The sequence below is a fragment of the Heterodontus francisci genome, chromosome 1, assembly GCF_036365525.1.
Source record: "Heterodontus francisci isolate sHetFra1 chromosome 1, sHetFra1.hap1, whole genome shotgun sequence".
NCBI lineage: Eukaryota > Metazoa > Chordata > Chondrichthyes > Heterodontiformes > Heterodontidae > Heterodontus > Heterodontus francisci.
The window spans coordinates 190,339,519-190,366,610 of NC_090371.1; the positions used below are offsets into that span (position 1 = coordinate 190,339,519).

Genomic DNA, 27,092 nt, shown 5'->3' on the forward strand with positions numbered 1-27,092 from the left:
ATACAGGGCATTGCTGAGACCACATCTCAAATACTGTGTACAGTTTTGGTCTGCTTATTTAAGGAAGGATGTAAATGTGTTGGAGGCGGTTCAGAGGACATTTACTAGATTGATACCTGGAATGAGCGGGTTGTTTTCTGAGGAAAGGTTGGACAGACTGGGCTTGTTTTCACTGGAGTTTAGAAGATTGAGGGGAGACTTGATTGAAGTTTATGAGATCCTGAATGGTCTTGACAAGGTGGATGTGGAAAGGATGTTTCTTGTTGTGGGTGAGTCCAGAACTAGGGGGCTCTGTTTTAAATTTAGGGGTTGCCCTTTTAGGACAGAGATGAGGAAATTTTTTTTCTCTCAGAGGGTTGTGTGGCTTTGGAACTCTCTGCTTCAGAAGGTGGTAGAGGTGGGGTCATTGAATATTTTTAAGGTGGAGATAGATAGATTCTTGTTAGGCAGTGGAATCAAAGATTATCGGGGATAGATGGGAGTTTGGAATTCGAGTCAGAAACTGATCAGCCATGATCTTATTGAATGCTGGAGCAGGCTTGAGGAGCCAAATGGCCTACTTCTGCTCTTAATTTGTGTGGAATTCCCTCCCTACACTTCTTTGCCGCTCTTTCTCTCTTGCCTTCTTTAAAATTCTCCTTAAAACCTACTTCTTTGACTAAGCTTTTGGTCATCTCCCCTGATATCTCATTATATCACTAGCTGTCAAATTTTGTTTCATATTACTCCTGTGAAGTCTCTTGGAATGTTTTACTCTGTTAAAGGCACTATATAAATACAAAGTTGTTTTTGTTGTTGAGCGTTGGAGGAGCATTCCTGTTTCTTCTGATGCCAAAAGACAAACAAAAAAAACTTATCTTCTGGCCTTGACTTCTCTTCCTGCTGTCTTCATCTGGCAGGCTTCCTCACTGAGGCCACCAGTTAAAATTGCAATCTGGTCCCAATGACGTCATGCCGCCTGCTCAGCGGAGCAGGTTAAAATAGAGAAGAGTGCGTTCCTTGTGGTTTTCTGGCAGGTAGTAACCTGGGTGTTTTCCGTGGGCAGGTAGAGTTAAAATCCCCCCATTATTCTCACAGCAGAATAACAAATGATCTTATTGCTTTTATACGCCATTCCCTAGTTCTGGATTCCTATATGCTTTTTTACATCTTTATGAACTTGTTCTCACACTTTGAAAGCTTTGTGCTTGTAACTCTAATTTTCTTTGTTTTTTTACTCCTTTATAAAGTTTTAACAACTCTCTTTAATTTATAATGGTTATTATAGATGTGTAAAGGGATTATAAATCTTTCAAAGCTGTGTTTATATAGTTTCCATGGTATATCCATGGGTGTGGCATACTTCAAAGTCATTCAGGTTATAAAATGTCAGTTTTGATTTTCTTGGGTTCTAAGTTGGCTGATCTCAGCCAAGACAGTGTTGGGTGTGATACAACTGGCCTCCTTACCCCTGAGGTAAGTAAGAAGGGGAAGCAGCAATCAAGGTTCCCATTCCTCATTTCTATATTTACCCCTGCTGGAAAGTGATTCTGTCCCCATAATTTGGAATAGATCTGTTTTGGGATGCAAAGTTGGATGGGAGTCCTGCTCTGCTGCTCTTCCAGTAGTGGAGTGGGATTCCTGGAATTTTGGATGCTATCTCTTTGACTTTGCTTTGGTCTCACATCCACTGACCCCCCCCCCCCCCCAACCAACTTTATGTCTTGCTCTCCATCCAATATTCCCCTTTGTAAAGTGTTCTGAGATGTTCTTGTATATGGCAGTGCAGAGTAAACATAAGTTGTGCCTGTTAGTCTGTGTTAATTAGCTCAGCAGTGGTGTTGAACTTAACAAATATGCCATCGAGAGGGGGAGTTCTCTGTTGTTAACACTTGACTAAAATCCAACCATAGCCACTAATCTAAAGCACTGAAATAAATGTAGTGTCACTAGTCAAGATAAACTAAAATCTTTCTCTGATAGAACCTGCCACCTCTGCAAACCCAACCACTGAGAAGAACAAGAGCAGCAGTGTCATGGGAACACCATCACCTCCAAGTCAGACACCATCCTGACTTGGATAAGTGTTGTTGTTCCTTGAACGTCTCTCATCAAAATCCTGGAATTGTCTGCCTAACACCATTGTGGAAGCAGTATCAGCATAAGAATGACAGCAGCTCAAGCGGAAGGCTCGCCGCCAGCACCCCTTCAAGTAGGGATAGGCAATAAATGCCAAGAAAAATCAGAAACCCATGGTAAATATTCCCCACAATAATGCAGAAAAACTTTAAAACAAGACAAACTGATAAGGTAAGTGAGGCAGTTTTACAAAGCAAATTTGTTCCATTTTATTTATCAGTTCTGCAACTCATAAGTCTGTCAATAAGACAAATATTAACATGAAAAAGGTTTTACCCAAAGAACTGGATTAAATATAAAATATTGTACATCACAACACTCTCGGTTGGCATCCTTCCATCTACGAAAGATGATGGACAGGCAGCAAACAATCCATTTAAATAGGGCGTCTTCCCTTGGTGCATCTTTATTGATGGCTGTGAAGGCCAATCCTTGACAGGCAGGCTCTGCCACAAGTGCAGCATGTGAAGCTGCCAAGTGACACTGTGAGTTGCTTTTGACGTTGGCACCCGTCGCCAAGCTACTGTAGTAACTGGTCATTGTGGTAGTGCACACCAGTTCGCAGGATGTGTCGCCATTTCCCACTTTCACCAGCTAGTGACTCCCAAGTGCGACATAGTCGACATTTAGGGCCTTCATGTCACACTTGCAAGCATCCTTGAAACGGAGCTTTGGTGCCCCACTGTCAACTGGCCCTGGCTACCTCAACATACAGAAGGTCCTTGGTTATGCGACCATCTTCCATCCTGCAGATGTGTCTGATCCACTGAAGCTGCCTCTGTTTGATTTGTGCCAATACACTTGGGAGCTCTGCCTTTGAGAGGAATGCCACACTTGTGATTTTGTCCTGCCAGGATATACCCATAATGCGCTGCAGACAGCGAAGATGGGAATCCCAACACAACACAGCAACATGCAAATAGGTAATAATACACATTAGTAGGTGTGAACATTGGGGTTTGAACAAGACCATTAAATGTTCTGGAATGTACAATCATTTCAGTTCATTCTTGTCATTACATCCTATACTATGTAACATTCATGCCACACAAGTGCCAGGCAATGACCATCTCCAACAAGAGAGAGTAGTAAATTAATTGTTGAAGAGGGTAGGGTGCATTATTTTTGGAAGTACCAAGATTCTAAATGGCATGCCCATCATTAGCAATGAATAATTCTACAACTTGATCACCGGTACACTGAAAATACCAGGGCCGAAAATCCTTGGCCCTTCTGGCACACTCTCATTATCACTCCAACAGGACTGCGGCAGAGGTGCCAGAAAATAGGACAGCACCTGGATATGCCAGGTCCTGGTTTGTATTAGGAGTTTCCACAGGGCTCTCTAAGGGCTGGAGCCTCTGCCTGCTCTTTATAAGGTCAATGATGTGGAGGGGACAGGAACTCCCAATGTTGGGAGTCCCTATGACCTTGGCCACTCACTATCAGAACCAAGAAGGTGTGCCCAGTAAGAAGAGACATACCGATTTCTACTTTGATGGAATTGAGGCCCACCAAAGACAGCTAACTCTATTTTCCTTTCTCATTTGAACTTAATGGCCCGAGACAAAAGGAGCTGTGGGGCTAATGGTATCTTTTCTCCAGGGAGTGGAACTGACTCCCTCTACTCTTCCCCCTTGGAAGGAAGCAGCCACGGGATATTCCAGCCTGTGGAGCTAGGTGGCATCCAAAAAGGATATAAAGGCACTGGAGAAGGTACAAAAAAGATTTACAAGAATGATACTAGACTAAACGGTTATAACTATCATCAGGAAAAACTAAACTGGATAAGGCTCTAGAGAAGAGAAGGTTGAGGGGACCTAATAGAGGTCTCTAAAATTAGGAAGGGTTTGATAGGGTAGACAGAGAAAATGTTTCTGCTTTGGGGAATCTAAAACTAGAGGCCATAAATACGATGTCATAAAGAAATCCAACTGGGATTCAGGAGAAACCTCTTTACCAAGACAGTGGTTAGAATGTGGAGCTTGCTACCACAGGGAAGTGAAGATCATAGATGCATTTAAGGGGAAACTAGATCAGTACATGAGGGAGAAAGGAATATGCTTATAGGGGTAGATGAAGTAGGGTGGGAGGTGTAATGAGAAGCTGGCAATCACACAACAGGAGGAGTCGTGTGTGGAGCTTAAACACCAGCACAGACCAGGTGGAACAATGGCCTGTTTCTATGCTGTAAAATTGATGTAATTCTATATAATGTGGCCTTTGTCACGAGGGCATTTTTGTGGACACTCAAGTTAGATGACTTCCCAATGACCCTGCATACTCTGGTGGTCAGCACTAGAGGCTACCAACCTGTGTAATCCTGATGTAATTACTGGGATCACAACCTGTGGATTTTCAGGATCAAAGCTTTTCTGCACCAAAACGAAAAATGCAGAAAGATCCTGCCACAGTTGAATAGACTTTTCAAAATCAATTTTTTTTTACAAAACTCTGCTTAAAGCATATCTTCTAAGCCCTCCCTCACAGGAATTTTCAAAGTAAGGATGCGACAGATCTCATTGCATTCCTTGTGCTGGCAGTTGAGGAAGTATCTGATGCCTTTGTCTGCAAAGTTTGATCCCCCTCGTTGTTTTTTCACTGAATGAATCTGAGGATCCGTTAGGTAAATAAGACCTTTTCCATCTCCAGTGATCCAGCCTGTGGAGGAATATAGTGAATAAAGTTAGAGGGGAATTTTTTTTGAAACAGGACATAGGACAGAAATTGGTAATTTCACCTTCTGTCTGGATCTAATACATTCAGAAAAAGAATCAAATTGTGCTTTTCCTGTAGGTACCTAGGAATACCACTCCTAGTATTTTAATTCATCAACAATATCGTGAACTGCATTGATCTGAGCAGGTTATCTTAACATTGTGGCTACACCAGACAATGGTGTAGTGGTCAAACTTTATTTTCAGCTGGTAACTTATCCAGATTTTCGAATGTGTCTTTGGGTTTCTATTTCCGTAGGCTTTATGTATGCGTGTGCCCCATATATGCATGTGTTTTTCTATGTTTTACATGTTCTTGGCCCCATATCCTAAACAGATGGACAGTAGTTAACAGCTGCTCCCCATGTTGTATGCAGAGGTTGACCTATTTATGTAGCTGGGATAAGTAAAGGAAACTAATTTTTATTTGCCTTCAGTGGGTAAGAAAAACAAAATGATAAAAAGAAATCACTTAGTTCACTGAGGGAAATTCTTACAAACTGCTTTCAAAATCCTTTTGTTCAGGCTGTGCATCCATCCTCTATTTCATATCCCTGCATCTCTCCTCTCCTCCCCATCGGCATAGTAGTGTAACCTCTGATTTGATGTGAGGAATGACAGGAAGATCTGTTAGTGTCTTTTAAAAATATATTTGTGGAAGATCTGAATTCCCATCTCTTCCTTCTTCATTTCACCCGCCTCAAACAATACCATTGATTCAAAGCAGGGTGGTGAGTGTGGGGAGGCGGGGGTGAGAGGGTGTGAGGATAGGGCATGGGGGAGTTGAGGGTGGGGTGGGGTGAGGGTGGAGAGCTGGGGATGAGAGTGCGGAGTGAGGTTTGAGGGTGGGGAGTGCGAATCCCAAACCTGGGAATGCACACCCTTCCAACCTCTGAGGCTCATCAGATCCATGGCAGTGAAAGTAGGTGTACCAGCCACATTAGTGGCACAGATGGAGACCACTTGGGGGTTCTGGCTTGGATCATGGCCTGAAGAAAAATAAAAACAATATGTTTTTCTAATGTGGTCCCTTACAAAGGAAGCCAAAGGGGAAACTCTGTATTTCTTTCTGGGAAGATCTGGCATCACCGCCTTTTCTCCAAAAACAGCAGCAAAGGGCTGATTTTCCCAGTGTCTTCGCCATGGTAGTTGCACCTTGTGGTGGGTGTATCCGCTATTGCCATGCAAATGAAGAGGCCTCTCTTTGACCCTGTGAACTTTGGTATGGTCGTGGCGAGCGTCTCCAGTGGGTGTAATCTGGTATAATTGTCAGAATCATTGGCTTGTACATTTTGAGGACTGTAGTTATCCAATGGAAAACACTGAAATTGTTTACCTTGTAAATCAACTACTATTTCTTCTTGGTTAGAAAACTCATAGGTAAAATGTCCAAATGCAAGTCCATACATAGTTGCTTCATAGTCTTTACGAACAGTTTTGGTGTTGTTTGTTAATTTTATAAACTCCCCAAGCATGTATGGCTCCACGCTTACACAGCCCACAATCTGCTCGTCTTCTAAAAGCTGAGGAAACAGAAGTTGTATATCAAATCTTGCAGTGAATTTTAGGTTTTATTGATGTGAACTCATCATCAGAGGCACTTTATCACATCAACTTGACAAGCTTCTTAAAAGAAAACAAAATTTGAACATAAATCCAACTTATCTTCATTTTGCTTCCCCATTATTACTCCATTAAATTTCCAGCACAAGTAAGGCAGCACTGATTTATTCATACATGTTCTTACAATGATACTAGCCCTTTCTTAAAAAACATGATTGTAGTAAACTTGAAAAAGAAGTAAATTCACCTTTGTACGTATTGTAGCAATTTTTCCATATTTCAATCCCATTGTGTCTCTTTCCAATCTCTGTCTCTTTCCATTTTTCAATCCAAGTTTCCAGGACTGATGCATCCACTCCCATCTTTGATTCCTTCCCTATCAAGCCTTTGACCATTCTACTGTTCCACCTTGTACCTATAATCCCCACCCCTCCCCCCACCCTCCCGTAGCACATACTTAAAAAATCAACCTTGTAACCAATGAGATCTCCCCACTTCATGCCTGAAAGATACTTCCTCTGTGTCTTCGATATCTCTATTGGACTATTTATTGGTCTTGGAGGGAGTGCAGCATAGATTTACCAGAATGATACCTGGACTCCAAGGGTGAAATTATGAGGAGAGGTTACACAAACTAGGGTTATATTTCCTGGAATTTAGAAGGTTAATGGTGATTTGATCACAGTTTTCAAGATATTAAGGAGAACAGATCATATAGATAGAGAGAAACTATTTCCGCTGGTTGAGGAGTCCAGGACTAAGCTGGCATAGCCTAAGCATTAGAGACAGACCTTTCAGAAGTGAAATTAGGAAACACTTCTACATGCAAAGGGTAGTAGAAGTTTGGAACTCTCTTCCACAAATGGCAATTGATGCTAGATCAATTGTAAATTTTAAATCTGAGACTGACAGATTTTTGTTATCCAAAGATATTAAGGGATATGGGACAAAGATGGTTATATGGATCAGTCATGATCTCATTGAATGGCAGACAGGTGTGAGGGACTAAATGACCCGCTCTTGTTCTGATGTTCCTACTACCCTCAACACATTCCAAATGTGTTCCACTGCTTCTATTTGCTTCCTATCTATGATTCATTTTTATGAAATCCCCTTCCATTTCTCCAATTACCTACAATGCCCAGTTTGACAAAGCCTTGATTTTAAAATTCTCATCCTTGTTTTAAAATCCTTCCATGGTCTCACCCCTCGCTACCTCTGTAACCTCCTCCAGCCCTACAACCCTCAGAGAACTCTGCACTCCTCTAATTCTGGTCTCTTCTGCATCCTGATTTTAATTGTTCCATTATTGGTGGCTATGCCTTCAGATCCCTAAACCCTAAGTTTTAAGCTGCTCCTTAAAACCTACCTCTTTGACCAAGTCATCTGTCCTAACATCTCCTTATGTGTCTTTGTGTAAAAATTTGTTTGATAAGGCTCCTGTGAAGTGTGTTGTAATGTTTTACTGCATTTAACATGCCATATAAATGCAAGCTGTTTAATGTCTTTACAATGCCAATCTCCTGCATATTTCCTCCTGTAACCAATGTCTAAGATTACTCACCGCCGTCCAACATGTTCAGAGCTTCAAGATAGCCCCATCATTTCATCTTGCCAAAATCTTTTTGTTTATATGAGTGAATTTCCATGGTGGTTCACCCATTTGCTCGCTGTAACTTTGATGAAGAGATGTGGAATCCCTGGAAAATGCCACTTCTGCTGATTTTTCTGTGCTCTCTGCAGCTTCTCCGCCATAGTTACAGCACATGAGCAAGAGAATCCCACGAAAATTCACCCCCTCTATCTCCAATTTTCTCCCTCTCAGCTTTACCATCCTCTGCCTGCCTCACAAATTTGTTTCTCGCTTATTGCCTACCTGCCTATTTAATAGACACTGCCCCTGCCATAGCAAACCAGTCAGGAAAACCTTATGGAATGGGGATCACCAGGCTCATTAGCTTGAGTGATTATACACATGCTAAGGAGACTGAGATGTGGTTATCCTTTATACTTTTACCTAATTGTCTCTCCGTGAGACAGAGGTGCAGACGGGATGCAATGGTTCAGATATGAACACAGGTGGGAACAAACCAATTAATTCCTTGATTCATGGGAGTTGCGTTGGAAGAATGTGAAAAACGAACAGCTAAGCTTACAACTTTTCACACCTATTGTAAGTAAAACATTATCCTTGAAAAAGGAAGATGTTGTGACAAATATAACTGGACATATATTCTGGACTTACCAGAAGAACTGAGGCTGGGATATAATATATCTGTGTAGGAACTTGCTGCTCATACAGTCTTTTGTTGAATTCTGTCACATAGTATTGCGCAGTCATCTGGCGTTCGACATCACTGAAGTGATAGACGAGCTCTTTTGTTCTTTTGTATTGCTTTCCAACATACCTGAGTTAGCAAGGGAGAAACTGGTGAAGGCACCAAATTACACTCTTCATTGGTAAAAGGAACACTTTATAAGTCTCACAGGGAGTGAATCTTTCCTCCCTCCTTTCATGAAGGCACGAAAACAAACAATTAATGTTTCAGGGCAATTTACCACACGGACATCACAAGGGAGCCTTCTGTCCTAACCTGACATCCACTCGTTCCAACAGCTACAACCAGAGAGTGATCCATTGTCCCTGTTGGTCCACTTGCTGATCTTAGCTAACTAAATGGAGATTATCATCAAACCCATGTCTACTGGTATGGAAGTCTCAGCAATTGAGCCATCAAGGGAACTGCAATTATTGAAACAATTACTAAATGAAAACGGAGATAATGGCTTATAATTTATGCATGGATAGGGCCTCATTACACAGTATAATTACACGGCAGTAGATTTCTAATCACCATTGCTTCATTGTCAAAACCCTGGAACTCCCTACCTGACAGAATTCTGAGAATTTTCACTTCTGGACTGCAGCACTTCAAAAAGCAGGCTTACTGCCATCTTCTCAAGGACAACTAGGAATGTGCAATAAATGCCAGCCTTATCAGTGACACCCATAACCCAAGAAGGAATAATGAAAAAAAAACTCCATGCAGCTAGAGGAGACAGTGGGATGACAAGTCGACTATGAGAGGAGATAGGAAACTCAAGTACCTGCCCAGTATTTCTTCTTGGTGTAAAAAACGTATCTCCAAAGCAGTCCTCTGGGCGCCTACTTTATCCACAAGTAAAGGCTTTCCAATATAAACTAGAGTCTCTTGGGCTGTCCAAGTGTTGGTTTTCTTGCTGTATTTAAATAGCAGAGCACCTGCAAGAATACATTGAAACTACATGTATCATTCCCAAAGAATGGACAGCTGCAGAAAAATACTATGGGCAAGAGAACCAGTCATCCCAGTCTGCCGCTGTAACAATTGCATAGTTGGACTTGGAAAGCAGCACCCAGGACTAAAGTTCCATGTGAATGGTACCTTTTCCAGAGTCAGGCAATTTGCATAATATGGGTGGGTGTCTATGCCAGTATTGATGTCGATTGGTTGCTCACTATTCAGCATTTGCTGTTAGGTGGCGGAGCCTGCAGGTTAGGCTGAAAATTTACATAAGCTGGAAAAATCAGCTCCTCACTACCATGTGCCTACACCTCCTTGGTTGGACTGCAAATGATTAAAAATTAAGAGAACTAAAGACAAAAATACTTGCGTGTTAAAACTTGGAAACTGCATAAACAAGTCTTTGAGAATATTTTGAGGTAATTTTCTGTTTACTTATCAAAATATACTTTTATTGAATATGTTACAGTGCATTAAGCATTTTGAAAAGCAAGCAGCGTTGGATTTCTTGGACAGTTTTTAAGCCAGGAGCAGTCCTGTGAAGTACTGTACACTTCTTACAAGTGTACACTCTGCTGGGGACGCCATAGATGGACTATTAGGAATTTTGGTGGGATCACCCTGCCAGTCCTGCCTCACATTTCCGTCATTAACAACTATCTGTCTCAACCTCCACAGGAAACCCCTGATCAAAATCCAACTGGGATGGAGTCCTGGCCTAACTGGTTCCTGCTCCAATTTCTGCCACCACAAGTTTCCAATATGCCCCAGATCTGTCAAAGATTTTCTGAATTTTCATGGGGTTACATTTTTAATGCAAAATTTGCATGGACTCAATTTGGTGCTTGCCTTTCTTTGACCTTTGCTATTGGGTTATGAAAAACATTAACAATGTTTTAGTTTTGGTGACAACAGGGCACATGTGGAAATAAGATACATGGAAATTTCAAATTTGCTTTGTAGAGAAGAGAATTCCAAAAGTTATGATACCAAAATCTAGATTCACTCAAACCATTGTGAAATAATCAATGTGTATAAAAGAAGTGCCTATAACCTGCAGTGTGGCATGGTGAATGAGCCATTTTGAATGATGATGCTCTAATATTTCAGTAAGCTCGATCTTTCAATGTGGTTTCAAAGGGTTCATTTTCAAAATAAGTTTTAATTTTCTTGTTTAACAGCTACCGATTGCATGATTGAGACCTGAGCAATAATAACTGAACCCCTTTTGCTAGCATATATATGTAGAAATATGTATGTACATTTGCCCTACATCAGCTGTCTGCAGTTAGGTCTTTATCACTCCATTTGTTTTTTTAAATACTTTTAATTCTACGCAACAAATGGTAGGATATGGAGAAGTGTACAGTAACAGAGGAACTTTGGGATGCATGTCCACAGATCCTTGAAGGTAGCAGGACAGGTAGATAATGTGTTAAGAAGGCATATCGGATAATTTCCTTTATTAGCCGAGGCGTAGAATATAAGAGCAGGGAGGTTATACTAGAACTGTACAAAACACTTGCGTACTACAAAAAAAGCTGGAGTACTACATATAGTTCTGATTACAACATTACAGGAAGGATGTGATCACACTAGAGAGGGTACAGAGGAAATTTATCAGGATGTTGACAGAAATGGAGAATTTTAGCTACGAGGAAAGATTTGTTACATTGATGTTGTTTTCAATGGAACAGAGCAGGCCGAGGGGAGATTTAAATGAGGTGAAAAAAATTTTGAGGGGTCAAGATAGAGTGGATAGGAAGGACCTATTTGCTTTAGCAGACAGGTCAATAACCAAGGGGCATAGATTTAAAGTAATTGGTAAAATGATTGGAGAGGAGTTGAGGAGAAATGTTTTCACCCAGAGGGTGGTAGGGATCTGGAATTCACTGCTTGAAAGGGTGACAGAGACATAAACCCTTATCGCATTTAAAAAATACTTAGATGTGCATTTGAAGTGCTGTAACCTACAGGGGTATGGACCAAGAGCTGAAAAATGGGATTAGGCTGAGTAGATTTTTTTTGGCTGGCACAGAGATGATGGGCTGAATGGCTTCCTTCTGTAGTGTAAATTCCCAGAGTGAATAAAGGGTTACCCTTTTTACAGTCCACCATTATCCACTTGGCGTCATTGCAGATACTCTGGGCATAATGTTAACTTAACATGCCCAGCAGGAGACTGATGGCTGGGATCAGCTGCCTGTTTTACACCTAGCCTGATTTTACTTTCCTTGAAGCCATTGGAAATTAAAATTGGGCAAAGCTGTAAAACAGTTTGCTGATCCACTCCCATTAGGTTTCCTCAACAGGTCAGGCAGCATTTGTGGAGAGAGAAACAGAGTTAACGTTTCAGATCATTGAACTTTCATCAGTTCTGATGAAAGGCTATTGACCTAAAACATTAACTCTGTTTCTCCCTCCACAGATGCTGCCTGACTGCTGAGTATTTCCAGCATTTTCTGTCTTTATTTCAGATTTCCAGCATCCGCATTATTTTGCTCTTCCATGAGGTTTCCCGCTGAGCAGGTTAGTTTGAAATGGCCCCTCCATTTGTAATGTTTGTAGACAATTTATAAACTATTACTGACTATTTTCTCTTCCAGTCCAGAGCAAAAAGAAGTGGCACAGGAGAATTGGGCTGCATAGAAAGCAAGGAGGAACAAAGAGACTGGCTAGGAACACAGAAACTCAAATAACTGGACATCAGTAAAAGGCAGATAATGGGGTGTGGGCAGGGGAGGCATGGTTATTGTGCAGTAAAACTCTTGTTGTGGTGCAGTGGGGTGGGTGGGGTGGGGGAGAGAACTTTCCACTGGTTGGAGTCATAGCTAGCATAAACGAAGATGTTTGTGGTTTTTGGAGGCCAATTATCTCAGCCCTGAGACGTTGTGGCAGGAATACTTCAGGGCCCTGTCCTAGGCCCAACCATATCTCATATGAGATATGAATTATGTAAGTTAAATATTATCTATGTTCCTTTTACTCTTATGATCATCAAAGTAAGGAATCTCTCTGATGTCCTGGCCAATATTTATCAACCAACATCATTAAAATTATTATTTGGTCATTATCTCATTGCTGTTTGTGGGAGCTTGCTGTGTGTAAATTAGCTGCCATATTTCCTACATTACAATTTTTCAGGGCGGCACAATGGTTAGCACCACAGCCTCACAGCTCCAGCAACCTGGGTTCGGTTCTGGGTACTGCCTGTGCGGAGTTTGCAAGTTCTCCTGTGACCGCGTGGGTTTTCTCCAGGTGCTCTGGTTTCCTCCCACAGCCAAAGACTTGTGGGTTGATAGGGAAATTGGCCATTATAAAAAAATTGTCCCTAGAGTAGGTAGGTGGTAGGAGAATTGAGGGAAGGTGGGGATGTGAGAGGGAAAATGGGATTAATGTAGGATTAGTATAAATGGGTGGTTGATGGTCAGCGCAGACTCGATGGACTGCAGGGCCTGTTTCGGTGCTGTATCTCTCTATGAAAATAGTGACTACACTTCAAAAAGTACTTGATTAGCTGTAAAGCACTTTGGGAGAATCTGAAGTCATGAAAGGCACTATATAAATGTAAGATTTTCTTTCTTAGAGGAAACTTGGATATGAAACATTTTCTGAAATAATACATGATGCTGAGATTTGAAAAAAGATTAATAAACTGGAGAGATAATTAAATAGAAATTGCTCTAATTTGTCTAATAACACCATTAACACATCTCTAATATGAAAAAAAAAACTTACTACAAGTGTCTTTTAGTTTCTGAGGGTAAAATATTCCAGTGCCCATAATTCTGTCTATAAGCCACCCGTGGGTTACACCTGCAAACAGCATTTTATAATCTTCATCAGTTATAACACGCCTCTCAAATGTCTGGTTCTTTCTTGAAAGAAAGACAAAGGAACTGCTGCTTGAACTCACTGATGGACTCATATAGTGAAGGTCTGAGCCACTGCTTGAAAAAAAAGGTGACTTGTACCACGACTGAAAAGAGGTGCTGGAGTTGTGGCTGCTGTTCAGAAACTGGTTACTCAGTCTGTCACCTTCGGTTGGTGACACTATGTTGCACCCTTTGTCAGATTCCTTGTTGGGTAGTGAACATTGAGCAGAGCTATTCTTCCTTTGGATTGCATCATGATCTTGTGTCTCTTTTTTCTTGTTTTCATCCAGATGTTTATGTACAATCTCAGAGGCTCCTTCGGTATTTGGAAGATTATTGGTTTCTTCTGTACTATCAACAGTCTCTGCTGTAGGGTCAACTTCTATCATTTCAAATGACCCATTTTCATCTGATAAAGACAGGCTTTTCGTTGTAAAACTCACAGAATTATTACTGCCAATTGAAGTAGGCTTCGCGGCATTTGAATCTAGCTGAAAACAATCGGATTTCACGTAGTCATATTCATTTGTGGCTGGAAGCATTTTTTTCATATCATCTTGCACATCATCAGCAGTCTCTGCATCAGAATCAACCATCTCAAATGAGCCACTCTCTCCTGAAGATGAGTAAATAATTTTCCTAATGTTTTCTGAATCTGAATGAGTTCTTGAAGTTTGATATCTGGTTCTACAAGTTGGATCTGAGGGAGAGTAAGGACTTTGATCAAGTCTGCTAGTCTTAATATAACTGTCTGTCTTGTTATCCTCTTCATTGTCATCAGCAGTCTCTTCGTCAGGGTCAACCAGTTCGCAGGATGAAGGTGAAGTATTTTTCTTCCTCATATTGTCTGGAGTACAATTAGTGTTTGAAGTTGTTGAAAAATCTTGAACTTGTGTACACTGTAGAGACAACTGGTGCACTGGTGAAATGATGCACTGTAAAGCACTATTATTTAAATCACAATCTTCGCTATCCATATCGTGACCACTCTGCTGATGCTCTATGACTTCATCCGTTAAGATTGTTGAGCACTCTGTGTCCACAGTGAACAAATATGGCTTCCTTCTAACCCTGGGTAGCCCATTGCCTTTGCCGCTGATCACTTCCTCCCAGCTGCCAGAAGATCCTGACTCAGATGCTTTGAACCAGGATTTCATGGAGGAGCTGGAGCCTTGGCTGTCATTCAATAATTCTGTGCATCCTTTATTGGTATTGTGCTTGCCCTCTGATGTTACATCATCCAATTCTGTTTCAGCATCTGTTGCGATATGTGTTGGGTCATTTCTTAAGCAGCCATAAGGAACTCTACTGTCTTTTAGAGAGGCTGCGTTTTGTTTCTCAGATTTGCTTGCACTTGATAATTCATTGGTTCTGCTCTGTAACTCTTTATTATTTTTCCTTGCTGTTATCCCTTTTGGTAGAGGGTGTGGAAGAAGATCATGGCTATCAGGGCGGGGTGTGCTTGCTTTGGCATCAGCAGTATCAAATTCTTTTGTTTCTGTCTTGAAAGCAGTTATACAGCTATATGCTGAGGTCTCTTTGCTATTTTGTTGTCTTCTGCAAGTACTTTCAAACACTGTGCATATTGTTGTGTGATACTGTGTGTGTCTTTCAAGGATGCTATCAAAGGTCATCCTTCCTTTCACTATTGGCTTATCCCAGTAATGTTTATAATGGTCAGGAACATAAGACTTAACGTCAGAATTGGAGATATCTTTTATTTGCAAGTGAACTTTGACTTGGCTGATCAGTCCCATGATTTCCTGTGCCAAGGTTTCCTGGGTTTGAGTGCTGTAGAGGTACAATTTTTTCATTGCTTCTTTACATATTCGTCTTGTCTCTGCGAGATTCTCACTCTTATCTGTGAGCCACTTGTGCACCGTTGTAAGAGAGAAAGCTGCTTTAACAAACCCATGCAGTTCTTGCTTACTTGTTATCACTTCACCATCTCTCTTGGTAAGGAGACCTATTTCAAAGGCTTCCTTTGCTTGTGAAAGGTAGAACTGTCTTTCTTCCTCTGACTGTTCCTTTTTAAAACTGTATGAAAGGAGACATGTCCCATAAATGTTCTGAGGAGAGGGGAAAAAAGTTACAGTTAAAGCTCTCTATCTATTTTGGTAATAGTTAAGGATACTTATTCCAAATTAACACAATATCAGTGGCTTAAATATGGTGCATGATGGCATTGGAAGCACTCACATTAGTAGCTTGGTTAAAGGCCAAATCCACCAAACGAATTATTATTTACAGACATTGCAGAGATTTTAATACACTTTTAAAGTTGCTACTGTTTGGACAAAAACTAAACAAAGCAAAGGAAATTTGGGCCTAGAATTTCCTCAAAATAATTTGCACCACTCTTACCCCTTAAAAAATTCTGCCTACTGGTGGCCTTTAGAGGGAGTTTCATATGAGTTTCCTTGTTATTCCCATTGGTGCAAGCATTGGTGTAAAATGGATCTAAGTAGCTAACTTACATGGAAACTTCTGTGCAGCCTTTAACAAGGCAATCCAGCCTTTACTCTCCATCAGTGCACTGGCGTCAAACAGCTAAGAAACAGCACTTAGTCCTTTAACTTCATTCTCTAACAACTTCACTGCATGTCTCAGCTATACTTTTATATGCTTGTACAAAGGTATTACTACTCAAGCAGTATCTGTACCCAGGGAAGAACACAAAACTTCACTCATTCAGACCTCTGAACCCTCCTGGGGGTCACTGAAGGCAGGATGAACAGATGGCTTTGTGTGGCTGCTGTCAATTCCATACCCAGAATTATCACTGTGCCACCTGGAAGGAGGTGACATGGGGACTGAGGGTAAATATCCCGAAGACTGCTGTGAAAAGGTCCCTCTCCTCAGCAAACCAGGCAAGAATACCATACTGCACATCTCAGTCTTTTCTTCCTTGCCCACCTTGAGCATCAGCACACTCTTCACCCACTTAAAGCAACACTTGCTTAACTGACCCTCACAGTTTCTCTGGTTCTTGGACTACAGCAATTAGTTATATGCACAACCTTAAAACCACTTCCTCCACTTTAACAGCCTCATACACCCACATGTCTTACTTCACCCATTCCATGCCACCTGATCGATTTTGCACACCACCTGGCTCTTCATTCCCATGGAAATACCTTCAGCAGTGTGTTTTCTGATACTCTACCCTTCAAATAGTTTCTGGCTGACTCACCCGCCACACCTGCCTTCAAACCTGGACACCAGTTCATTGATGTGCCAACCTGACTCCACCCTACCTATGCCAACTTTATCCCATCACTGGACCTCTGACTTGAACTCTGAAATCCCTCCTATTGTCTCCTGTCTATTCACCATTTCATCACCCTCTATAAGAACAAGGGTGACTGCGGTGATTGCAACAACTACCGTGGAATCTCCCTGCTCAGCATAGCGGGGAAAGTCTTCGCTCAAGTCGTTTTAAACGGACTCCAGAAGCTGGCTGTGCATGTCTACCCTGAGGCACAGTGTGGCTTTCGAGCAGAGAGATCCACCATTGACATGCTGTTCTTCCTTCGCCAGCTATAGGAGAAATGCCGTGAACAACAGATACCTCTCTACGTTGCTCTCATAGATCTCACCAAAGCCTTTGACTTCGTCAGCAGATGTGGTCTCTTCAGACTACTAGCAAAAATCGGATGTCCATCAAAACTACTAAGTATCGTCACCTCATTCCATGACAATATGAAAGGCACAATTCAGCATAGCGGTGCCTCATCAGACCCCTTTCCCATCCTGAGTGGCGTGAAACAGGGCTGTGTTCTCGCACCTACACTGTTTGGGATCTTCTTCTCCCTGCTGCTCTCACATGCGTTCAAGTCTTCAGAAGAAGGAATTTTCCTCCACACAAGATCAGATGGCAGGTTGTTCAACCTTGCCCGTCTTGGAGCAAAGGCCAAAGTACGGAAGGTCCTCATCAGGGAACTCCTCTTTGCTGACGATGCTGCATTAACATCCTACACAGAAGAGTGTCTGCAGAGACTCATCGACAGGATCGCGGCTGCCTGCAACGAATTTGGCCTAACTATCAGCCTCAAGAAAGTGAATATCATAGGACAGGACGTCAGAAATGCTCCATCCATCAATATTGGCGACCATGCTCTGGAAGTGGTTCAAGAGTGCACCTACTTCGGCTCAACTATCACCAGTAACCTGTCTCTTGATGCAGAAATCAACAAGTGCATGGGAAAGGCGTCCGCTGCTATGTCCAGACTGGCCAAGAGAGTGTGGGAAAATGGCGCACTGATACGGAACACAAAAGTCTGAGTGTATCAAGCCTGTGTCTTCAGTACCTTGCTCTATGGCAGCGAGGCCTGGACAACGTATGTCAGCCAAGATCAACGTCTCAATTCATTCCATCTTTGCTGCCTCCGGAGAATACTTGGCATCAGGTGGCAGGACCGTATCTCCAACGCAGAAGTCCTCGAGGTGGCCAACATCCCCAGCATATACACCCTACTGAGCCAGCGGCGCTTGAGATGGCTTGGCCATGTGAGCCGCATGGAAGATGGCAGGATCCCCAAGGACCCATTGTACAGTGAGCTTGTCACTGGTGTCAGACCCACCGGCCGCCCATGTCTTCGCTTTAAAGATGTTTGCAAATGCGACATGAAGTCCTGAGACATTGTCCACAAGTCGTGGGAGTCAGTTGCCAGTGATCGCCAGAGCTGGTGGACAGCCATAAAGGCATGGCTAAAGAGTGGCGAGTCGAAGAGACTTAGCTGTTGGCAGGAAAAAAAACAGAAGCGCAAGGAGAGAGCCAACTGTGTAACAGCCCCGACAACCAATTTTACAACAGTCTGTCAATCTAGAATTGGCCTTTATAGCCACTCCAGGCGCTGCATCACAAACCACTGACCACCTCTAGGTGCTTACCCATTGTCTCTCGAGACAAGGAGGCCAAAGAAGAAGAAGATGCTCTCTCTCTCCTCTGAGTTCACTTCCCTCCTATCCTGCCTCAATCATTCCATCCATATAAACATCTGTACCCATATTCACAGCCATGCCTTTGATTTACTCCTATTGTGTCAAGCACAGTAAGGCCATGCCTTATCACTTCCTTGTATCACACTCCACCCACATCCCGCTTACCCCTCCCAAACTACTGCCTTCTTTGTCTGCCCCTAGAAAAAAACTCCCAACTGGACTTTCAAAATCTGAACTGTCTAGCCTTTGGCCCTCCATCACCACAACATTTCTGCTCAACCACATCCTCACCTCCAGATGCCCTAGTCCCCATTCTAACTCTTACTCTCTCTTACCCAGGTCATTTTCCCGGTATGGCCTTCATCTCCACTCCCTTAAGTCCAAGGAATGCAGGCTTGAAAGGATACGGTGAATAATTTGGTTTAACCATTCACTGCCAGATCTGGCTGGACCAAATAAGGCAAATAAGGGTTCTGCTCTTTTCTGCCAAAAATCCCAGTTTTTTTTCTCTACTACAAACTATCTTATTAAACCCCTCTCCCTGTCTCCTCCACCCTCACTTCTAGCAACAAGTCCAAGAAGCTCATGGATTTCTTTGTCACTAAGATTGACTAAGATCTGATCAGCTGCCTCTGCCATGTCCCTCTCCTCCACTAGCCCACTGGGCCAAACGTCCTCTAAAGCTAGCTCTAGCTATGAACTTGTATCTTTCTCTAATTTCTCTCATATCTCCCCTCTTACCCTCTTGGAGCTCATGTTATCTATGAGGCCCACCTCCTGTTCTCTCAACCATATTCCCACTAAATTGCTGACCACCCAACTTCCCCTTCTGGCCTCCATGTTAGTTGATATTGTTAACGATTCTCTCTCCTCAGGTACTGTTCCCTCCCCTTCTAATCTGCTGTCATCACCCCACTCCTCAGAAAACTAACCCTTGACCCCCCTTTCCTTGCAAATTACTATCTCATCTCCAACCTCCCTTTTCTCTCCAAAGTTCTCGAATGTACTGTCGCCTCATAAATCCATGCCTATCTTTCTCAGAACACCATGTCTGAACACCACACCTATCAGCTTCCTGCCCCTGCCACAGTACTGAAATGGTTCTTGTCAAAGTCACAAATATGAATATGACTATGGTATACTATTCCTCCTCTTTCATCTCAACCTGCCTGCACCTCTTAATATAATTGACCACATCAGCCTCCTCCAATGTCTCTCTTTCGTCACCCATCTGGATGGGACTGCAGTTACCTGGTTCCATCCTTAATGATCTACCTGCAATGGCTTCTCTTCCCACTTCCAAACCGTTATCTCTGGAGCTCCCCCAAGGATCTACCCTTGGTCCCCGCTCTTATTGACATTCTGGCCCTCAGTGACATCATCCGAAAATAGAACATCAGTTTCCCTATATACACTGATAACACCCAATTCTACCTCACCATTCCCTCTCTCGACCCCTCCACTGCCTCTAAGTTGTTACAGCGCTTGTCCCAGATCCAGTACTAGTTGAGCAGGAATTTCCTCCAACTAAATATCGGCCCACTACAAACTCCGTTCCCTAGTCACTGACTCCATCCCTCTCCCTGGGCAACTATCTGCAGCTGAACCAGACTGTTTGCAACCTTGGTGTCATATTTGACTCTTAGGTGAGCTTCCAACCACATAGCTACACCATCACAAAGACCACCTATTTCCACTTCTCTAACCTCACCCAACTCTCCACCTGCCTCAGCTCATCTGCTGCTAAAACCCTCATCCATGCCTTTGTTACCTCTAGACTTGACTATTCCAATGCACTCCTGGCTGACCCTCCATAAACTTGAGATCACCCAAAACTCTGCTGCGTCATACCAAGTCTCTTCACCTCTCACCCTTGTGCTCGCTTACCTACATTGTCTCCTGGTCCAGCAAAGCCTTGATTTTAAGATTCTCATCCTTGTTTACAAATCCCTCCACGGCCTCACTCCTCTCTATCTCTGTAACATCCTCCAGCCCTACAACCCTCTGAGATATCTGCACTCCTCCAATTATGACGTCTTTGTGCATCCCTGATTTTAATCGCTCCATCATTGGTGGCTGTGCCTTCATCTGCCAAGACCCTAAGCTCTGGAATTCATTCCCGAAATCTCTATGCCTCTCTACCTCTCTTTCCTCCTTTCAGACACTCCTTAAAACCAACCTTTTTGACCAAGCTTTTTCTCATCTGCTCTAATATCTCCTTGTGTGGCTCAGTGTCAAATTTTATTTGCTGATATTCCTGTGCAGAGCCTTGGGATGTTTCACTAATACAGTAAGGGGCTATATAAATGCAAGTTGTTATTGTTTTAATTGTTGCTGTTGGCACACATTCTTCAACTGCTAGCGTTCCTCTCATTCAAACTCTTTCACTGTGGGGAAAATTGGCACACTGCCCACCAACGGTAGGGGACTTGGAGGAGGGTAGGAGTCCCTAACTATAAGTTCTCAGCCCTTTCAAAGTGAAGGTCATGCAGCTTGTGAGAGGGCACACAGTTCTTGCTGTGGGTTATGGCATGGTTGACGACACCTCGCTGTCATCAGATAACTGCGCACCTACACTAATGTAGCACATAGCTGCAATCTTCCACCCATTCTTGGGGCAGAACTTTAACTGCCAATGGGAGGCGGGTTTGGGTGCGGGCGGGAAAGTGGGGGTTAAAGCTCTGAAAAGTGTCACTGAGTCGGGAACCCGACATGATCACGCATACTTCTGGGTTTAACCTGGGTGGGTTTTCAGGACAGAGGGAATGCCCGTGGAGCTGCGAGGTAAGTAATATAAAATATGGAAAGAGGCAATTAACGGTAAATTTAAACAAGCATTCGGGCTTTACCAGCCAGTGCACAGGTTTCCCAAGCTGTGTGAAAATCCACAGTTTCAACAAGGCAAGAACACAACAGGGACTGATTGAAAGGCTTGTGCTTGCAGGATTTGTTCCGAGAGCCTGAATTCAACATCTTGAGGGTCACTTCAAACTTTTTGGAAGTACTTTTCACGATCTTGGAGTTTACTCATCTTGATCTTCAACTTTCCTACTGTCAGCCTTCACTGCAGCATAGAGCAACCTATGCAGCAGTAGCTTGTACCTCTCATGAGCAGCAACAGGAGCAGCACCAGGAGCCACACCAACAGCTGCAGCACCAACAGCACCAGGAGCAGCAACACCTGCAAGAGCACCAGCAGCACTAGGAGCAGCAAAAACACCAACAGCAGCTGCCTTCTCCGCAGCCACAAGCATCTCCATGTGGCAGGGGGATGGACACAGAGCTCCAGCTCGAAAGAGGCAATACCCCCAGCACAGAGTATACAGGCAGAGGGTGAGTTTCCTTAACATGATAGAGCAACAGTGCCTCAGGAGGCTCGGTTTTCACAGTAGGTCATTGCTGACACCTGCACTTTCCTGGAAGAAGACCTCCTTCCACGAGGGCTAAATGGGCATGCATTTCAGTGGCTGCCAGGGTCACCACAGCCCTGAATCTCTTCGCCAGCGGCTCTTTTAGAAATCTACAGGTGACACCTCCTGAATCTGCTGCTCTTAAGTGCATTTCCCAGGTCACCGATACCTTGTTCTCCAAGGTCACCATTTATGTGCACATTGTCACCGATGAGGTCAGTTAGACACAGAGGGCGGTTGCTTCTAGTTTGTGACCACTGGAAAGTGATCATGCATGTCTGTGCTAGGTATCTAGTGAGCTGCCATGATTCATTCATTCTGCAGTAGTCACATCTCCCCCAGGTTTTCACTCCTCCACACACAGTGGCTGGCTCCTCGGAGACAAGGGCTACCCTCTGAAGTCGTGGCTGATGTCTCCTGTAAGGAACCCTACCAGTAAACCAGAAGAGAGATACAATTGGAGCCACATGGCCACAAAGGTGATAATAGAACAAGATGCGCTTCAGATGCCTCAACAGATCTGGAGGTGCCCTTCAATATGCCCCATCAAGAGTCTCCAGAATGGTTGTGGTCTGCTGTGCCTTTCACAACATTGCACTGCAGATAGGAGTGGAACTGCAGAATGATCTGCATCAACGGAGGTGGCAGAGGAGGGGGGGTGGAGGTGCCAGAGATGGCGCTGGCACTTGCAACCGCTCACCTGGCTGTCAAAGAAGCCCGTGATAACAGGGCATGCTTTACCTAATCTGAGTACATGAGGACCTCTGACAGCACCATCAGAAACTCTGTGCCCTCCCCTCTCCAACACAATTCATTCAACAGTTAATCTAACTACAACATTCATACCCTTTCCTCTTCATGAAGGCCAATCATACCATTCACCTGAAGGCTGCTGCTCAGGGTGAGTGGGGGAATATTATAGAGACCAGGAGAATGAGGAGTTCCAATAAATTATTTCATTCATTGAAATAAACATTAACATAGCACCATAAACATTATTATAAACACCCAAGTTAATCCCCTTGTGCAACTAATTAGTCTTTTTCATCTGACTCCTGTGACTCCTATGTGCTCTAACCACTGTGGCATCAGCTAAGCTGGAGGCAGGCTGCTTGATCTCCTGCTCTGACGGCTGAGATGCCTGTGGTGGACGTCATCTGGGTTTTAAGGCCTGTGAAGATCCTGCCAATGACGCTTCACCTGCACCTGTGTAGGGGCAGACTCGGTCATAGGGGCAGGAGACAGCATGTGTGGCTCTGTCTGAGGAAGGGGGGGAAGGGGCAAGGGATGAGAAGTGGGAGAGTCTTAAGAAGAGTCCCCACTGTCATGTGCTCTTTCTCCATCTTCCTTCTCATGGCCCACATGGATAGCTGGAGAGCACTTGGCTGCATGTTAGTGAGGTGTTCAGCCACCAAGGCGAGGCTTTCCACTATCCTGCATAAAGTGGGAGACAGAGTGTACAGGTCATTGATCAGAGCAAGCATGCACTCAGTGGCCTTCCACAGTCTGATTCTCCATGCAGGTGGCCACTCTTTCTATGGAGGTGGACATCAGCACAAATGCCCGAAACATAATGGCACTCATACTAGTGATGGACTTCTCCAATCTCTATCCAAAAGTATGCACAACCTCTGGAAATGCTGGAAGAAACACACACATTTCCCATTGCTGCTCCACAAGTTTACTCTTCATGGGTGACCTCCGAGCCTCAGCATCTATGTCTAGCTCAGCAGAGTTTCGAGTGACCTTCTGAAGAAGGGTCACTGACCTGAAACGTTAATTCTGCATCTCTCTCCACAGATGCTGCCAGACCTGCTGAGTATTTCCAGCATTTCTTGTTTTTATTTCAGATTTCCAGCATCCGCAGTATTTTGCTTTTATTTCCGAATGACCTGTGTCCTCTGGCAGGGTTGCTTGACTGCTGTCTCTGTCTCCAGCACCGGCTCCTGCTCATACATGATGTGCTCCTCACCATGAGACAACCCAGATATCTAAATTGCAGTACCCACCGAGATGTGTGCATATACACTGGTGGAGGGTGCGCATCAGTCATGTGATGATGCACCTTTAGAGTGCTCATCCTCCTTTGAGGATTCCTTGGCCTGCTCCCTCATCATCTCCATCATCACCCTTGGAGGATTTGTGGGAGATCAAAGACAAGTTAGTGCTGACATGGGGAAAAGGTACAAACTCAGCATAGTGCATGTCTTGACACTTCAGTTTGTGGTGACTTCAATTTAATGATTGACTGTTACGTGCCAGGTGGCAGTGTGATATGTAATGTAACCAGGGCCCAAATTTACAATACAGGGTTGCCCAGAATATTTCCTTTGAAAAGGCAAGTGGCAGCCATGACAGGGCCTGCTGTTCACTGAGGTGATGGCACAGGAGAGTTCACAGAGGGCCAGCATTGGCACGGCAGGTGTCCATGAGCAGCCCCAAGGTTCTTAGATGCCTCTCTTGAGGTGCTAACCGAGGCACTTGCTGAGAGGTGAGAGATATTGCTCCGTGTGTCTGGCAGAAGAAATCCGCCCAGAGACACCAAAAGGGCCTGGATGGAGGTGGCGACAGAGGTCAGCAGCAGAGGAGTGACCAGAAGGGCATGGGTCCAGTGCTGGAAAAGATTCAATGACCTGATAACATCTGGCAAGGTGAGGGGCAAGCGACACCCAGTGGCAGGTCTTCAACTCTATATATCCGAGCAAGCAAACAAGCTGAGCAAACTGAGTGCCCATAGTTCTCCCTAACATTGTCAGATCCAGTGGCACGTTGCATCACTGAGAATTGAGCAACCTCACATATGCGGTACAATCGGTAAGTGGACATCACTGAAGAGTACAACAGCTCTTGTCAGTGTCATGCTGTAATAGGAGAGGGAGCCCAGGCCACTCAAACATCATTGTCTCCTCATCCTGCAGGAAAAGAGAGCCCACAACAGTCGCCAAGTGGTGTGGTGGACCTGCACAATCTGACAGCGATGTAGGAGGTTGAGGTGCACATTACATGCACCATACATACAGGGTCGCATCACATGGGCAATGGCGAGACGGGAAGTCGTGAAGAACAGGGTCATTTAATAGCTCTATATTCAGGTGAAGGGCGTGCAGAAAACTCCTGTCCAATGCGCGCTGTGGCTATACAACCGCTGTTATCAATGGGGTTGGCTGTGCTGAGGTACCTGCTGAGTTGCCTGAATTCTCATCACCACCTTCTTGCGTTTCCCACAGGGCCAGTAGCACAGCGGCAGCAGAGTGTCCCAGCCCAGCTGTCGCAACCTCCTCGGCGGGGGGAGACACTCCAGAGCCTGCACCGCCACATTGCTCCTCCAAACCATCCATCAGTGCGGACACACTCAACTCGGTTGGGCCTCAATCAAGATTGGAACGAAGAGCACTGGGTGAGCAGCACATTACAATTGAGCAGCAGGAGGAGAGTGAGGCAGTCAGGTGTGGGTAGTCCCCCTTGGAGGATGGAGGACAGACACAGCCATGCTCCTCTGGGTGAAGATGTTGGGCCTCGGGTGTCACAAAGGAGGGTTTTGCTGGAGCATCAGAGGCAGATGAGTTCCCAAATGTCTGAGATTCCTGAAGCATTGCAGAGCCATGGCATGACAATGGAGGAGTTCATATAGCACATGTGCTCCGTTAATACTCAGGACTTTGACCATATGAGCTCCTCCGTTGAGAGAGTGGCTAACATCTTGGGCAGCCATATGCGGCACCACTCTGAGTGAGTGCAGGAGCAGTGCATTGACATGCACAGAAAGAGTGAGATTCTCTGTAGTATAGACCACTCCATTTCGCTGATGGCGCAGAGATGCTCGGAGTGGATGCCAGCTGTGTCCCAGCCGGTGGCCTCATCCAGTGTGCAGGAGCGCCATGAAAGGGCTGAAGAAGTCAAAGAGGCTGTGAGGGGGTCACACCTCAGGGGCACCAACATCATCCCTCGCCTTCATGGCCCCTCATCCCTGTGACAGAGGCTGCCCCTGCAATAACGCAGGCACAGCTGCCTGTGGAGAAGCACCCACGGTCACCTCCACGATGAGGATGGAAGCCACGGGCATCTCAGCCGGCTGCAGATACACTGCAGCAGGCTGCCTCCACCACATCCTCAGCCACAGGGGGAGCACTCCACAGGAGTGGGTGTGAACCCAAGGTGCCATGTCGTTAGTTGCTCTTTTTGAGTAACCTGGGTGAAGTTCTCTGAATTTGTTTGGTCATTTATTTCTCCTTTAATAATAACTGCCTATGATCTCAAACAGACTTGTGCCTTAGTCATGGAAGGTGAGTTGCAGAACCATCTGTCATAAGGGGTGAGAGGCGCTCAAGTGAAACGTTGCTGAATTAGCGTGGCCCTTAAGGCCAAGTCAGCCTACCGATCGTTGTGAGGCTTGGGACAGTAGTCATCCTTCAATGCCTGGGTACTGGGCTCCTCTGCAGCGCCACTGTCATCCTCCTCTTCCCCTTCCTCCTCCCCGTCCTCCTCCGAGGAACAGTGGTGTTCCAGGTCTTCCTCTTCATCCAGCTCCAGGCCTCTTTGCATAGACATGTTGTGCGGCGCACAGCAAGTGATTACAATGAGACACTCTGGCTGGCTCATACTGGAGGGCAACACCCGAGCGGTCAACGCAACGGAAGCACATCTTCAAGATGCCAATGGTCTGTTCAATGCAGTTTCATTTTAGTAGGTGGATTTGGTTGTTGTGCCTCTCTCCATCCGTGTTTGGGTGCCGGACAGGTGTCAGGAACCACCTCTTCAGGGAATAACCCTTATTCCCCAGCAGCCACCCATGGAGTCGGGATGTTGGCCTGAAGAATTGTGGCACCTGGGAAACTTGCAGGATGAAGACATCGTGACAGCTGCCCAGGAGCCAAGCGCAGACCTGAAAGATTTGCTTCCTGTGGTCATAGACCAGCTGGACATTCAATGAATGGAGGCCTTTTCTGTGCAGGAATCTGACTGGCTGGTCTGTCGATGCCTTGATGGCAACGTGGGTGCAATCGATGACCCCTGGACTTGAGGGAATCCATCAATGGCAGCAAGGCGCAAAGCCCTCTGTGCTTGCAATGGCCCATCTGTATCAAAATGGTCGCAGTCCCCCACCCTCTGGAAGAGGGCATCCATGACCTGCCTGATTAGCTGCTGACTGTGAGATGCCACTCAGGTCCGCAGCTGATCCTT

General features: G+C 44.5%; 1 protein-coding gene across 2 annotated transcripts in view; it reads right to left on the bottom strand.

Annotated features, from left to right (window-relative positions):
* Positions 1-2,324: 2,324 nt before the first annotated feature.
* alpk1 (alpha-kinase 1) overlaps positions 2,325-27,092 on the bottom strand; it is a 204,748-nt gene continuing 179,980 nt past the window's right edge. For both annotated transcript variants that reach the window (XM_068039800.1, XM_068039809.1), the window contains 5 exons: positions 13,421-15,626; positions 9,507-9,660; positions 8,644-8,806; positions 6,172-6,358; positions 2,325-4,779 (listed from right to left, as the gene is read on the bottom strand). In XM_068039800.1, the coding sequence (XP_067895901.1) occupies positions 4,577-4,779; positions 6,172-6,358; positions 8,644-8,806; positions 9,507-9,660; positions 13,421-15,626 (2,913 nt within the window). In that variant the 3' untranslated portion in view covers positions 2,325-4,576. The remainder of the gene's footprint in view (positions 4,780-6,171; positions 6,359-8,643; positions 8,807-9,506; positions 9,661-13,420; positions 15,627-27,092) is intronic.